The sequence below is a fragment of the Tachysurus vachellii genome, chromosome 1 (assembly GCF_030014155.1).
Source record: "Tachysurus vachellii isolate PV-2020 chromosome 1, HZAU_Pvac_v1, whole genome shotgun sequence".
NCBI classification, from domain to species: Eukaryota; Metazoa; Chordata; class Actinopteri; order Siluriformes; family Bagridae; genus Tachysurus; species Tachysurus vachellii.
In genome coordinates, this window is record NC_083460.1 from 18,389,298 (window position 1) to 18,404,997 (window position 15,700).

Here is a 15,700-nt window from a genome sequence, read left to right on the forward strand (position 1 = left end):
CATCATCATCATCCTGACACTCATGTGTAATTCCCTACACACACCAGCAGGTGGCTCCACAACAAACAAATGAAAAATGTAAAGTATTTGTGATGCAGATAAACTGTTGTATTCAACACCAAGTGGCTCATTTTACTCTCAATACTGATTAATACAAAAAATACTGGAACACAGGTTCATCTCTTCCTCAACCGTTACCCAGGCAAAGAACTGCTGAAGAACCCGGTTTTCTTCTCATTACTGTAGTAACTTGAACCTAAAGCTCCTAGAAGCTCAGCAAGAAAAAATAATTCAGACACTTCAGTTGTGCGGCTTATCAGAAATAATCAGTTTAGCGTTAAGCATTAACACCACACCTACATCTTATTCAGTGTTTAATGAACATTTTGAGTAGAAAAACAAAAACAATGGAATTTTCATCTGGCACTGTACAGTGTTTGTGTGCAGTATTTATATAGTATGTGATTGTTCAGAATGTCCATGTTATAGATTTTAGTCCATTCATCATCAGACAATCAATTATTCATGTAATAATAATTAAAAAAAATACTGTATTGTACAGAAGATAAAAATCTCAGTAACATCATTAACACATCAATAATTAAGTGTCGGAGTTCATATCAGCTTCTTTGGCATCAGTTCATCTTGTAATTATTTCCACTTAGTTGTTCCACCTATTAATGCTTCCTATGTGTTGATTTTTATCGTGAAATATACACAAATGTAAATTGTGTATACAACTAACATAAACAACTAAAAACAAATGCATTATTATTTAAATAATCACTAAAACTGAGACGATTTAACTTCCTGTTAAACATTTTAGAATGCAATGTGCACACGATTTCCTGCAGTTTGTTTCGTTCATCAAGTGCTTTACATCCCGGTCGGAGTTGCAGCGGATCCGGAGCCGATCCTGGGAACGCTGTGTGTGAAGAGGAGGATACACCTGTATACCAGTCCACCGCTGGACACCATGCACTCACTCCTGAAACTCTTGGTGCAGTTTAGTCTTTAATCCACTGGCATGTTTGAGAAGTGAAAGGGAACCCATATGGACTTGAGGCAAAACAGTAAGTGGAACCGTGGACCATGGAGCTGTGATGCTGCACCATCGTGTAAAATGTATTTAGAACCAGTGGGAAAATATTAGTAGCAAATTATTTTATCTTTTCATTTTAATAATTAACAAAAAAAAAAACAAAAAAAAAAAAACATTTTAATAGAAGTACCAGAATCCCAACCTCATTTCAGTAGTAACCGCAAGAGTCTTCAAATGAACTCAAATTTCTAACACTAAACAATCAACAGGAACCCGATTTCAGTCAGAGGAAAGTCTCCCTCACGTGTGTCCCCCAGCCCAAGGAATGACGAACACTCCTATTTTTAGGCACAGCATCATTTGATGCGATTGCGTACTAGTGAGGACTCATCTGTGATCTCTCCGTCCCGTCGCCTCCGTATGGATGGCAAAACAATCAGTGCCAGGAGGATGAGCAGTACCAGGGCACACAGCACCATCAGTGCATAGGCCACCAGCCACATTAAAGGCTCCTGGAGGCTGCCTACACAACCTGCCGCCACACCCTCAGCTAGGAACGGGCCAGTTATCTCCGCCACAGGGACACCGTCGCTTTCTGGAATTGTGGGAAAAGGTTAAACAAATAAACAACAAATCCAATCTTATCTCACAGACAAATGATATGTGACCTCAAACACTTTGTTCAAAAAAGGTAGAATAACTGTGGCAAAATTTCTATTCTCATTTGTGTCCTACCCAAAAACATGGTCATGCAGCATGTGGAAGTAGAATCAAAAGTGAAAGTCAATAGATCTCTTATTAGTACATAGCAAAAAACATGAGGTTAAAAGGACCTGAGCTTCCTCACCAGCACACGTGCTTACGGCGAAACCCACTCGCTTGTGGGCGCGGTCAAAAGCCACATAGAAGCCTTCCATGACTGTTGCGCCGATCACCAGCCCATTGGTGGAGGACGAGATGCCGAATCGGAAGCAGTTAAGTGAACCGTCAATGTCTGTGACCAGCTGGATGTAGAGCTGCAGACAGACGAGAATCAAGCCTCAATATGCACAAAGCACTTGATTACAAACACATGGTGCATATTACAATAAACATATGAAAGTTTATAAGCCAGGACAACATGAAGAAGTCAGAACTTTGTGCTCTCGACATTTTTTTTGCAGGTTTATTCTGAATCACATTTTAGTTTCTAGTGAAAGTGGTGAGTTTCAGTTGCACTGGAACTGTGCTGTGATTCCTGTGAAAGTGAACACAGCTCATATTCGGGGCTGCACGTGTGCAAGTGAATAAACCTGTGTGTGTGTTAGTGGATGACGACATCATTACTTTCCACAACACACGTGTAAGAGAAACACAGACAGGAACACAGAGGTGAGATGCCTTACTGTGTATAATAACACCAAAATAATAAGAAATGTCACGTAGTCTTCTTCACACCCTACTGTGATGACGCCGGCGCTGCATCGGGGTTCAAGTGAGTCTGAAACCAGACCAGTGCTGAGGAGATGTCAGGAACAAACACTCTGATTTGAACCACAGTAACTAAGACTGCTCTTTTTCCTGGGACGCTTGTGTCTTGTTATTTAACAGTTTTGCAGAAAAGTGTCAGACAAAATATGTTTTTTTTTTATTATTATTTCCTTTCAAAGGAGCAAATCATGATGAGTTTATACCTGACAAGCAGCTATTACTGCTTCAGCCTTTATTATATAAATATCAAAATCATAATCCAGTATAAAAGATAATGTCTGGTCCGCTTTAATCATCATCATGATCTGAAACATAACTGTCTCTTCGTTCTCCTGCACTACAGAAGTACGTCGAGGCCCTTCACAGACTGCTGTTTAAAACAGGAGAGGATTCTTTCAGTCGTCCATTTCACTGTTGCAGGTTTGCTGGTTTTTCATCTACCACAGATCCCATTTAGCTCAGTTACTCTTTAAGGTGGAGCTGTAAATGATTAATCTTCATATTTCACGAACAAGCCGTCTGGTGTTCAATAAAATAAAAGGCATTAAGTTGAGCTTCTGGGAAAGCTGCATGTTCCAGACTTTCAGCAAATCTAAACACACATGAATGCAAATATGTTCTTGATGAAGACCTACAGAGGTTCAGAGTTATCACTGACCTACTGCTGCCTCAGGCCGAGGAGACGTTTCTGTCTTGGAGACATTGATATTAGCTACTGATCATGAGATTTTACTGAACAGTGAAGACATTTTTGAGAGACATACAGGTTTAGATCTTATTTGACAGCAGGTTAGCAGATTCTCCTTAAATATCTAGTGGGGGCTCAATGTTTAAGGCTCTGGTTACTGATCAGAAGTTCAGGGGTTCAAGCCCCAGGACTGCCAATCTGCCACTGCTGGGCCCTTAATTAAGGCCCTTAACCCTCACTGTTCATGGGGTGCTGTATTATGGCTGACCCTGTGGTCTGACCCCAACTTCCGAACAAGCTGAAATAGGAGAATTCACTGTAGTCTATTGTATGAGTCACACATAAATGCCTCTTCTACTGATAGCAAAATGTGTAACCGACTTAGTATTAGGGTTAAAAACAACATCCAATTTACCTGTTAAAATTAATCTTTATTATTATGAATAGTCTATATGCAGCAGTAGGACTGTATATTAACAGTCCTACTGCTGTGGTTTTTTGCTATTAATATTATGAGGCATCAAAAATGATTAAAAAAGCATCATCATACAGAGAGTTTTTCTATTCTGTCAGCATGACTCTGACCTGTGGAAGGATTGTGAGGCGAAATGACTGGCTAGTGTTGGTTGCTCTGAGGTAGACTGAGATTTTAGGGAAGAATCCCCACGGTGACTCGCCTTTCACCCAGCAAGCCAGCTTGGTCCCAGAGAAGAACCCAGAGGAGAAGTCTTGGATCTGGATCAACAGAATATGGTGTTTTATATGTCTAAGACATCGAGGCTTTCAATTTAATTTGTAATTTTCACACGTAAAGCCACTATTGACATATCGTACTATTGACATATGTATGATGGCCTCCACGACAGCGTCAAACACTTTCTCAGGAAGACGCAGTAACGTTGTCCCGCTGTCCACAATGGCTTTATCTGAATTATACTGGGGGAGAAAAAAAAAAAAAAAAAAAAAAAACGCATACAGAATTTAGTCAAGGACAGTCAAGTCGCAGACAAAAGCTGCATTCTCTTTTCTCAGGCTTTCATAAACACACCAAGCTCACATTAACACAACAGGTAATTCAATGCAGTGTTCGCTTCAGTCTCTGTAGCCTTGGACAGTACAATCACAGCCAATCATTTCAGAAGAATTTCCAAGGAAAATCATTTGAGTTTTTTTTTATAAGGTCACATAATCTGTTTCTCCCTCATGCTTTCACAGCTGGATTTGTTCAAGCACAGGAACAAACAGAGAGAAAAGGGAAGAAACCTAGATATTCTTACAGCATGAAGTGACTTACCTCCCTGCAGTCCAGGTTCAGATTCTCACCTCCAACTTCTAGCTTCAAGACCTCAACTTGGTAGTACCACTCCTGCAGGATGGGAGTATACCACATTGAGCCAAGGTACAGTGTTGGTTCGAGTCCTCCCATGATCTTAAACGTGTGGAAACAGAAATGACAATAAGGAGGATTTATTACATATTATGATTAAACCTTGCCTTAAAAAAACCTCTAGAACTGATATAATACACAGCTGGAGTATCGAACTCCAGTCCTGCCTGGACCACATCAGCATTTCTGTTTAATGATGTAAGACTCTTCATTTTAATTATTATATAGTGAAAATATACATGTACTACATAAATCAGTTAAAACTACAAACTCTTCTACTGTCTCCTAATGAACATGAGCAAGATACCTAAAATACCTGAAGCCACCAAATTCTGTGTTCTAGGAAGTGTTCTGTTGTGGATAAAACAAACAAGCTGGTGGTCAATAAACATTTTACATTTACACAAACTGCTATGCATCGTGGGACTTCAGTGCTAGATATGGAGTGGTGTGAGACTTAAAACATGGAAATGAGTTTACATTTCTGCAGCAAAATCAGAGGGTTTTCTGAATGGGTTTTTGGTTAAATACCTGAAAGGTCTGTGATTAACACAAGCTCCTGATATAAAAACTATTATTACACTACAAATAATGTAAGTTTAACTCTAATACACTTTTCCTAAACTCCACACTAAAGAAATGAACACAGCAATGATGCATAAAATCACTGACAAATCAGGTCTCTTGTAATATATTCTGGTTACACAAACATGAAAACAGAACAATTTAGCACTTTGGAGGCATGTTTGGAGACTGTGTATGAGCTCAAGAACAATGTGAAGCACGGTGGTGGGAGCATCATGATATGGAGATGTTTGGAGATGCTTTTAATTCACCGTGTAACTGAATCGGCTGTTGAGCGACTGATGACTGCCATGTTATGCTGTATGTCCCTTTAATGGACGTATTCTGTGGATACCTACAAGACTACATGAAAATCTCTGCACACCTTCAGTCACCACTGATCATTTGATTACAAGAGTGAAAAACAATACACACACAGGGTAACACTTTCATTGGTGCATTTTTATGGAATTTTAAGGGAAGATGAGAGAGAAGTGCAAATCTGCATGTTATATCGAATTTGGATCAGCTTTGTGTGAACAGGAGACACTCGAGAAGTTATGTTTTGTTGTGTTCTGTAGTCCATGATTATTGTAGTGAGAGAGAGAGAGAGAGAGAGAGAGAGAGAGATTCTGATGAGGTGGGAGGAGAAACTAGAGCACAGATTCATATCATCCATCTGCTCATCTCAACAGGTGAAACAGCCGCCTCCACTTTAAACACTTCCATATTGCTAACAGACCGTGCGCTCAGCTGGAGGCTCTCTGTAGCTTAATTAGCCACTCACTAACGAGATGCACTCTCCTCTGTGTGTGTGTGTGTGTGTGTGTGTGTGTGTGTGTGTCGTGGAGCTGCACTAAGGCACATGGGGACTCAGCGAGCTCTCATGTTTCTTTAAGATGCAGCTGGTGAATCTCATCTGCCCTTGAGGGCTTTTAGTTTATATGATTTCGGGCAGCAGGATAATTTGATCCTTGTGATAAAATCCAACCCACTCATGGCTTATTAGTGTTCAAACCTGGCCTCGAGGAATCGTGTGGCGTGGAGACGCTCTACTTTAGGTTGGGATTGTGCAGAATGCTGCCAGATGTTCTGGTCAGCATGATGATGATGCTAAAATATTTTAACACTGTATATACGTACACATCACTGTGTTTTATTCCTTTTATTTCACAGCAGCTCTGGGGACCTCTGGTGGCTCTGGGCCCAAATATATAAATATATAAATAAATAAATAAATAAATAAATAAATAAATATATATATATATATATATATATATATATATATATATATATATATATATATATATATATATATATATATATATATATATATATATAAACCTTGACAGTTCAGCTGTTATAGTTTGTATAAACTGCAGTTCATCATTTCAGTAGCTTAATTTTATGTTATAGTTTTATATTTTTATATCTTTTGTATTTTTAGTTCAAATTAAAATAAACCACTGGGAAAGTTTTCATATTGATGCCATTATCTAAATATTAATATATGTAAAATTTAAATGCAACAAAAAAATCTGTGAATTTGTGCAATGTTGAGAATTTATTAGTGCACTTATGCAGGTTTAAGCTGGAGTTGTGCCAGATGTTCCCAGCTGCTCCGGCTGTTGCAGATCAGTGTAAATACAGCAGCATGTAGTTGCATGGATGAGCAAAAACTCACCAAACTCCCATCTGCTGGTTTTGTGGCAGTGCTGGTGGAGAATCCCGCTCCACACATCTGGAGAGAGAAAACATCTGGGATGCCGATCTGCTTCACTAGAGAGTCAAAAAAGGGCTCCACAGATGAGTCTGGCTGAGAGAAAGAACAACAAAGAGTGTTTTGATTCAATTTGATTTGGTTGTAATGTACAATTATCATGCAGCAAAATCTGCTCTGTGAAGTGGAAATATAAGTTTGTCACAAATGTTAAATCTTACATTGCTCAAATTTAAAAGAAATAAACGTTATTTCTTATAATTGGCTTTCAACAGAACAACAGAAGTAACTTATGTCTTCACATCCTGCGCTGGATTCTGCGACTGCAATGGTGCAGGTTATAAATCTGTAATTTAACACTAAAACAACGGCCACGCCTTGGAACAGTTCGGTTACGACATCGTGTCACAGACCAGGCTGCTGTTAAACAAACACACACCGACACTCCACAGAAAAACACTTCCTTCTTTTGTCTTACCCGAGCTAGTAAGGGGTATGCCAGTCCTAGGATGCCCTGCCACTTGATGCCAGGGAGGAAGAAGCCGTCTGAGGTTAAGATAGCAGCGATGTTGATCAAGATGGTGCCGTTGGGGCCTTGAGGGATTGTGATGAAGTCGGAGCCCAGATCTCCCTGCCAGTCACCCTGAGTGTATCTGACTGACACAGACCTGCCAGTTGTTCTATAAGTACTGGAGCTGAGGAGCAGATCATACAGGCTTCAGATTAGAGCTTCTGCCGATCTATTACATCAACTGCAGCATAAACGTGAGGTGCAACCGGGGATTTAAGCCTGAGGGTGCATTTACATTTACGGCATTTGGCAGACATCCTTCTCCAGGGAGGAAATACAGCAACAAATACAACTGTTTTTTTTTTTTGTTTACTGAAGTTTTTAAGTGCTAGTTTAAATGTGATGATTAGTCTGTTTGAATCGAACACTGGACTGTCCCTAGTGTGGCAGGTGAGAACAATGTGACTTGGGTGTGGATCAAGTGTCCGACTGAAATGTCAGTTTTTCAGTTAGAACTTGAAACCATCATTTAGTGCAAATGTCTGGTTTGGTACAGAATAGTCTGTGTTTGTGTTCAAAGTGGAACAAATACACATGCAGGTGCACTCACTGGTTTAAAGGAACAAATTTTCAGGAAAGAGTTTCACGGCTCTCACACGATTTATAATCATCATAAAGACAAAGTGAGGAAATGAGACGTGATCTTACACAGCTCTGTTGAAGTATGCTGAAACGTAGGCATGTGGTGCAGCAGCTACAGCAAAGTTACTGCTCCCAGTGTCCACCAGTATATTCAGCTGAAAGCACAAACAAACCAACAGTAAGCATGGTGATAAATATGATGAATCATTTCCTGACTCAACTCCTGCCCTGAGATCCACAGCTTAGCTGAGCTGTCAGGAAAAGCAAACTTTATAAAAGATTAAGAACTAACTATGACTCCAACAGCATGGGAATTTATCACGTGTATGATTAGCAGCGCTTATATACGTACACTACAACTCATACACGTTAGTGTGTGATATAAATGCAGCTCAGTAATCAAGGCCTTACACATTTATTTGCAAATTGTATGTATTTTACAGCATGCGCTGTTTATTTATTCTTAATTAGTCTATTCGAACTGTTTAGTTTATGTCCCTGTTACCACAGGAGGAAATTTTTGTATCTTAATTTACTTGTAATGAAAACTGTGTATAATATCAGTCTCTTTAGGATTTCTAATGCAGAAATTAACAAACTCAAACAAACCTCTTGAACTTTTACCACAATTTTTCTGCCAAGACGTGTCGTTGTTTGTGACCTCATCAACATAAGTACAATATAATAGAAAGTCCTAGACGTGTCTTCACTTTAAAGTACAGTTTAAACATAGAATCCTGTGCATTTCTCCAATTCTGACAGACTGCGAGCAAGAAATCTGTGCAGGTTGAAACAAAGCTTAAGACTCAAATAAAGAGATGAAGGAAAAACTGTTGATAACTTTATTATATTTTAATTTACAAACTCTTACTCTTCATCTTACTAACATTGTGAGGACCTTCCACCGACCTAATAATTAATCCATCTAACTGATGCCATGTTATAGCTAACCTTAATCTCAGAACCGAAATAAGGAAATGTGATTCTTTTAAATGTGTAAACAAAATAAGCAAATTTGGGGGAAGAAAAAGTTTCTTTGTGAGAACTAGATAAATGCACGCAAAATTCAAAAAAGGTCAGATATTCATATCCCTGTTGGACACACACACACACACACACACACACACACACACACAAACACACACACACAAACACACACACACACACACACCCCTAATGATCTAAACCCTGCTCAAATTTTCCAACACACTAACCATCAAGCTACTGTGAAAATCCCATTCAGGGACTCTGCTGGCACATCCCCCCTCTCTCTTTCCCTCCCTCCCCCCTTCTCCCTAACCCCCCCCCCCTCCCCTTCCTCCCTCCCTCTCTCCCTCCCTCCCTCTCTCCACACACACATGCTACTGTTTTGGCAGACGCATACAAGCAAGCCACAGCAGTCAGAATAATGTTGTCTGAGCAGCAGCTCAACGAGGGAGAACTAATGAGATAACGGAGCAGTGCCATCTTGCCGAGTGGGCAGAGGGGCCATTACAGACATTCCTCATCGTTAACTCCATCATAATAAACCCACTGACTCTGAGCTCCGCTACGCCGCCAACATCTCCCATTGTCCCATTTCAAATCAGTTAAGCACTTCAACGCCGCCGCTCATTTTAATGGCTTATTATCTCAATCAAACCGTACGGAGAGGGAAAATAAAAATGCTGATTTTATTCAAGTGACGGTGACGTAATGAAGAACATTTGTTTGTCTTCTCTCAATAAATGAGTTTTTCTTAATAACCCTGCAGCTATTTGCTTATGTGTCTTTTAATTAGTTTCCTTAGTTCCAAGTGTTTGCAGTGAAACTGCTGTGTAAAAGAAACCAAATGTTTAAGATGTACTGTGGTGATGAAGCTAGAAAGTTCAAAGCTCATTGTTTTGGCATGTTCGCACGTTTCAGCCCATTGAGGAACGCATTAATTTCCCACATTTTCCGGGTTAAACTTAACAGATACGAGGCTCTGGTTTCCATCAGTGTTCACTCACATCGAACAAATCTTCTGAACAGTTAATACACAGAAGTATCTTCACCTGTTTGATCAGAACACTGTGTTCCGTTCCACCAACACAATGGAAATTGACTTATCGAACATTTTGAATCATTCATTAATTTTCTACCGCTTATCTGAACTACCTCGGGTCACAGGGAGCCTGTGCCTATCTCAGGCATCATCGGACATCAAGGCAGGATACACCCTGGACGGAGTGCCAACCCATCGCAGGGCACACACACACCCACACACACACACACACACTCTCATTCACTCACGCAATCACACACTACGGACAATTTTCCAGAGATGCCAATCAACCTACCATGCATTTCTTTGGACCGGGGGAGGAAACCGGAGTACCCGGAGGAAACCCCCGAGGCACGGGGAGAACATGCAAACTCCACACACACAAGGCGGAGGCGGGAATCAAACCCCCAACCCTGGAGGTGTGAGGCGAACGTGCTAACCACTAAGCCACCGTGTCCCCCCATTTTGAATCAGTATAAACAAATTATTTTATCATCGCAAGTCTGATACAAAATGAGTCGAGACTCTTTCAGTGTCAATAAAGTGTTTTTCCCGCTGTTGGGATAAACTTGCACAAAATTAGTGGTGGAAGATCACGGCTTCATATTTTAGTTTATGAACAAATACTGTCACCAATTCTTCAACTCCTGAGTATCTACTTTCATATGAAAAAATACATCCATTTAACTCTGACTTCTCTTGGATGGTATCTCCATTCCTTGCTTACCTAATGTTCCTCTGATCCCTGTCCCTATCCTCTCCTCTTCATCCTCCCACTCCAGCACTTTTGCACGCTAGGCTAATCGGCCCACATCAAGATGCCTTGCCTAATTGTCAGGTGCTCTCTGTCACCGTTCATGCATCTGTTACCTGTTTGTAACAATTAGCAGATGCGAGCCACTCCAGCCGTCGCCTCAGCAGACCTCGACGGATTCGACAATTAGTGTCTTGTTTAAAAAGCCGGGTGTCAATTAACATAAGTACCGTTAATTATGTATCCATTGAGCTTCTTGGATTGGGTTTTAAACACTCGCATCATTCGGGGTCAGTCTGTCTAGTCATCTGAGGAGGAGATGAGAGGAGTGAGAGGAGATAATGAAGACTTCATACAGAGCAGCACAGACAGAGCAATCAGCAAATCATGATCTAGTTGAACTGCGTTCACATGTTGTGGAGATCATGAGAACCGTAAGAAAATCACATGGTAGCCTGAGATCATGGTCTTGTGGGATGACAAGGAAGGAAAAGGAAGAGGGAATGTTCTCACTTTGTGACCAAGGGAACATTATTTTGTAAGTTTATATAAAATGTTCTGTACTGCAACCTTATGGCTGATAAATAGGTGACATAAATAAAATGCAGTCTTTATTTTATGTAACAATTTAAAAAAAAAAAGACATATCTTATCAAAGACAATGTGCTACAGAATTTTAAATGATTCACTGAATCGTTTCCATCCAACTCTCAGCCTGCTTTGCACAAAATTCACACTTGTATACTTTTCTAACCTCAGCATTTCTGGACAGAATTTTGGATCATACAGCCAAATTATTAGAAATTAAATCTGCACAATTCTTGATGAAGAATCATAATATTTTTCAGTTAGGCATAAGATCATAATTTTACCTTCACAATGCATATGTTTATTATTAAAAGCATCACATTTACTTTTTTGTCATTAATCTACACACAGTCACACATTTAATCTGATAATCATCAATTTCCTACTTTTTCCCCAGGTTGATTTTTACACAGAACTCTACATATTTCACAGGTAAAGGCATCAGTTGTGTCCTTGTTAAGACATCTTTCATCTGGAGCTTGACATCTTTTTGGTTTCATCTGAAGGCTGATGTCATGGTCCATACAGCATTTATAGGAGCTCAACAATGAGATGTATTAAGAGGGTTACACAAAAAGTTCAAAAATATGAGCTATACCATAGAACCCAAGGATGTGTAGAAAATGGTGAACCACAATGACGTTAGAAAGAACAGGAAATGTCTTCAAAACATGAAAAGACAAGACAACAACTTATGAGGGAGCTTTCACAGCAACTTTAAAAGTGCTGCAGAAATATCTGGCAAGTAACTAAGTAACTGGTCATGGGACAATCTCTCTTACTGTCTTGTATTACTGAAGCCCTTTCTTACAAAATACCTAAAATCATACATGCATACATAAACACAACCTGTATATTACCCGATGAACACTACCTGGTGAAACATGCTGGTCGCAGCATCATCCTTTACAAAACATGTATTTACTTCCAAAAGCTGGTTATTTAACAGTATATTACTTTTAAAAATATTTTCATTCATAGGAAAAGAAAGTGAATGCCTTCTTTTGTCTACATATGTTCTATATTCAGGCTGTTTTTTTGCTATCATTTCATAAGCAGCACAATGGATTTATGATCTAGGTCCTAATTGTGTTTTTAATCCTTGTTGCGTTTAAAGCACATGATTGTTTACTATATTAATCATTTAAAAAACACTTGCACCAAAAGTAATCTCATCATCTACAAGTAACACATACAACACCGAGTCACTGAGAGGTGTGCAGTGAATAATTCATTTCCGGTGAACATGTTCCCTTTGGTCGTAATCTCAGTCAGCTGCCTGCCTGGTAATCATGTGAACTCATGTGAGCTCCAGCTTTCAGGCCCACAGCAGACATATGAAGGAAAGTCTTGGTCTCCCTTGTGTTACCCAAGGGGTACAATTATAGTTTTTCAAATCACATGCTGCACCATGCTACCCTCAATACCACAAAGCCATGTTTGTATTTCTTATTCACATCCTGTCTACACAAGGCTTCAGAGAACCAGAGCATCTGAAATCTCTGCTTGGTTCATGGACTAGATATTTTTTGTTACTCAACTGAGTGCTAAATAAAATAAACTAGAAACTGCATTAGAGAGTAAAAAAAATAAGCAGGTTGCTTTATAAGACAACAATACTTCAGATTTCAGCGGCAAACCTTCGAAGACAGCGTACATGTGAATTTTAGACCTCAAGAAATTATAACAAACAAATCAACATTGTTAATTTGGCTAATAATTTATCTCCAGCTTTGCTGTCAAAAATTCTCCAAAATGATGTTGATTAGCTTACAACAAGACAAAAGAACACAACTCCACATTTTATAAAGATAAGAAGATAAAGAAATTAAAACTGAACATTCATGGAAAAAGAAAATACATTATAGTTCCTAAATAGCAAAAATCTTTGTATAAGGTTATGAAAGTTTTAATACAGGATGAGGCAAGTAGCACTTAACAGTATATATTAATATAACTGTAATTATAAAGAAACAAATAGAAATACAGCTTTCTGATGTTATGAATTACAAGCGGATGTGAGATGATTTTCTTCAGAGACACAAACAGCCTGATGTTAATGTTCTGCTGGTTAATGGTCCTGATTCCTACAGTAATGATGTGGGGTCTGTGATATTTCATTAAAAAAAATGACTACAGTGGTGAATTTCACCTATAATTATTAAGTTAGAATCAGAATCAGAATCAGAATCAGAAAGGTCTTTATTGCCAAGTATGTTTCCACATACAAGGATTTTTTTCTAGTACAGGACGTACAAGTTAGAACGTATTATCAGTATAGATGTCTGGTATAGAGACCTCATAACCAATGAGGTTAAAAAAAAACTGAACAAAAAAACCCCCTCGAAAGCATGTAGACCTGTAGGGCAGTTTGAACTTAATGTGTTCAGTGCAAAATATTCTAATAAAAACCACTTACTGTCTGTCCTGGTGTCCCGATGTCCATCTGTAAGTAATAACCCCGACCAGAGTCCCCTTCTAAATTGTCCACCATGTTTAAGAAGTTCACGTTTCCAGCTGGGTCTAATGCGAAAGACAACCCGTCTGCAGACGCGCTCTGGTTCCTCTTTAAGGAACTGAGCTCCAGAAGCACAGACGAGTCCAACTTTCCACTAAACATCTTCAGAGGGACTCGATAAAGTGACTGTGAGCTCCAAAACCAGAGACACACCAGCGGTAAGCTGCGGACACACATCATAACTAAATACTGCTGGTGGGACAGAGAGAAGATCAAACTCGGTTCAGAAGACAAAGTGGTGCCGTGTTCCTCTCGCCCATGTCTGACCCTTCTGAGTAATTAGTGATGAGATGTTAGACAAGTCCTGTAGAAGCTGCACGGAATAACACGAGAACAACAGCTCCACTGGAGAACTTCCTGAAGTCAATCTGACGGATGTGACGATTAAGAAGCTCTGCCTCAAAAACTGCATGGATCTGAACGAGTGACTCTTAGAGTCAGTGCAGTTTTTTTGCCTCATTAATAAGTAGATTGTCTAATAATAATTAGACCAGTGAAGCAAAATGTGACGACTTTATTAGTCATTTTTATTCATCTTTCTTACTACTTGAAACTTGTGATATGTTTTATATATTTATTCATGTTACATTAAAATAGTCGAAATATTTGTAGCATGTAATTGTGCATAATTATATTTATATTAGGAAACTATAATCAGAACTAATCAGGAAAATATAACTAGAATAAGGTAAAAATCAGGATAACATACAAGAAACAATGGATTTGTAAAGAGAGGGACAGAGTATATAATTTACACTGAGTGAGTGAATTTAAAGTCCTGTCATACTGTGTGTGTGCCAGAATGTCATTGAGTACATGTGTGTGTGTGTGTGTGTGTGTGTGTGTGTGTGTGGGTGTGTGGGTGTGTGTGTGTGTGAGAGAGAGAGAGAGAGAGAGAGAGAGAGAGAGAGAGAGAGAGAGAGAGAGAGAGAGATTAGTTTTCAGCTGAGAGAGTTTAGGTGTTGTGGTCCTCAGTGGATATTTCCAAAGGCCAAACTGTGGACTGGGAAGTGTGGCTCCAGACCAATGTCATTTCTTGCACTGTCATGACATCATCTTACCTGATGTGTCTACAATGCTGTTCTTATATAAACATTAACATGCCCCAAAAGCAAATTTGCTTTTAGCAGGCTAATGTTGGCATTCATTTGCATTGTGAAGTTAAAATATAACCATGTTCCATCTACTGGTTGCATAAATAATAAAGATTGCCAACAGTGGTTGTTGTGAGTATAAGTGACTGGCCAGATATGATGCTAATCAACAACAACCAAAGGCTACATTCTCAACTCAAACAAGCACAACTACCAACAACATCCCTGCCATAGTCAAAGTCACAACAGAGATGACATTTTTGTTTGTCCATTCTGATATTTGATGTGAACATTACCTAAAGCTCTTATCCAGTATCTGGATCATTTTATGCATTTTATGCACGAGTGGCTGCCACATGATTGGCTAGTTCTGAATGAAGTTGCTCTAGCAGGCGTCCACTCAGCTGTTTAATCACAGGTTTCTCTGTAAACCTCTGCTTTAAGCTGTATTATGATTTTTTTCCCCATTGAAGCTACCTAACCCACTTTAGATTATAGAACGTAAAGTAGACTTGTCCAGTATAATTGTATTTGTAACAGGGAATCAGAAGGTATGGATAATGTACTGTATGGATTTTTTAAATGTACATGTAAACCTGTTATATGAACTCCAGATAAATCCTGGGATGGTGTTTCAGCATCTAGATTCTATCTTATGCATACTATGTGCATAGATTTCAAAACCTTAGCACAAAG

General features: G+C 39.2%; 1 protein-coding gene across 2 annotated transcripts; it reads right to left on the minus strand.

Moving 5' to 3' along the window:
• Nucleotides 1-361: 361 nt before the first annotated feature.
• On the minus strand, nucleotides 362-14,272 carry bace2 (beta-secretase 2). 2 transcript variants are annotated; one of them, XM_060875714.1, is made up of 9 exons: nucleotides 13,812-14,272; nucleotides 8,091-8,179; nucleotides 7,350-7,566; nucleotides 6,836-6,967; nucleotides 4,495-4,629; nucleotides 4,035-4,136; nucleotides 3,786-3,935; nucleotides 1,890-2,058; nucleotides 362-1,637 (listed from the first exon to the last, which is right to left on the minus strand). In XM_060875714.1, exons 1-9 carry the CDS (start codon nucleotides 14,088-14,090, stop codon nucleotides 1,399-1,401), a joined length of 1,512 nt encoding a protein of 503 aa, XP_060731697.1. In that variant the 5' UTR covers nucleotides 14,091-14,272; the 3' UTR covers nucleotides 362-1,398. The 2 variants fall into 2 exon arrangements, with proteins under 2 accessions (XP_060731697.1, XP_060731706.1); XM_060875723.1 differs by lacking the exons at nucleotides 3,786-3,935; nucleotides 4,035-4,136.
• Nucleotides 14,273-15,700: the final 1,428 nt, after the last annotated feature.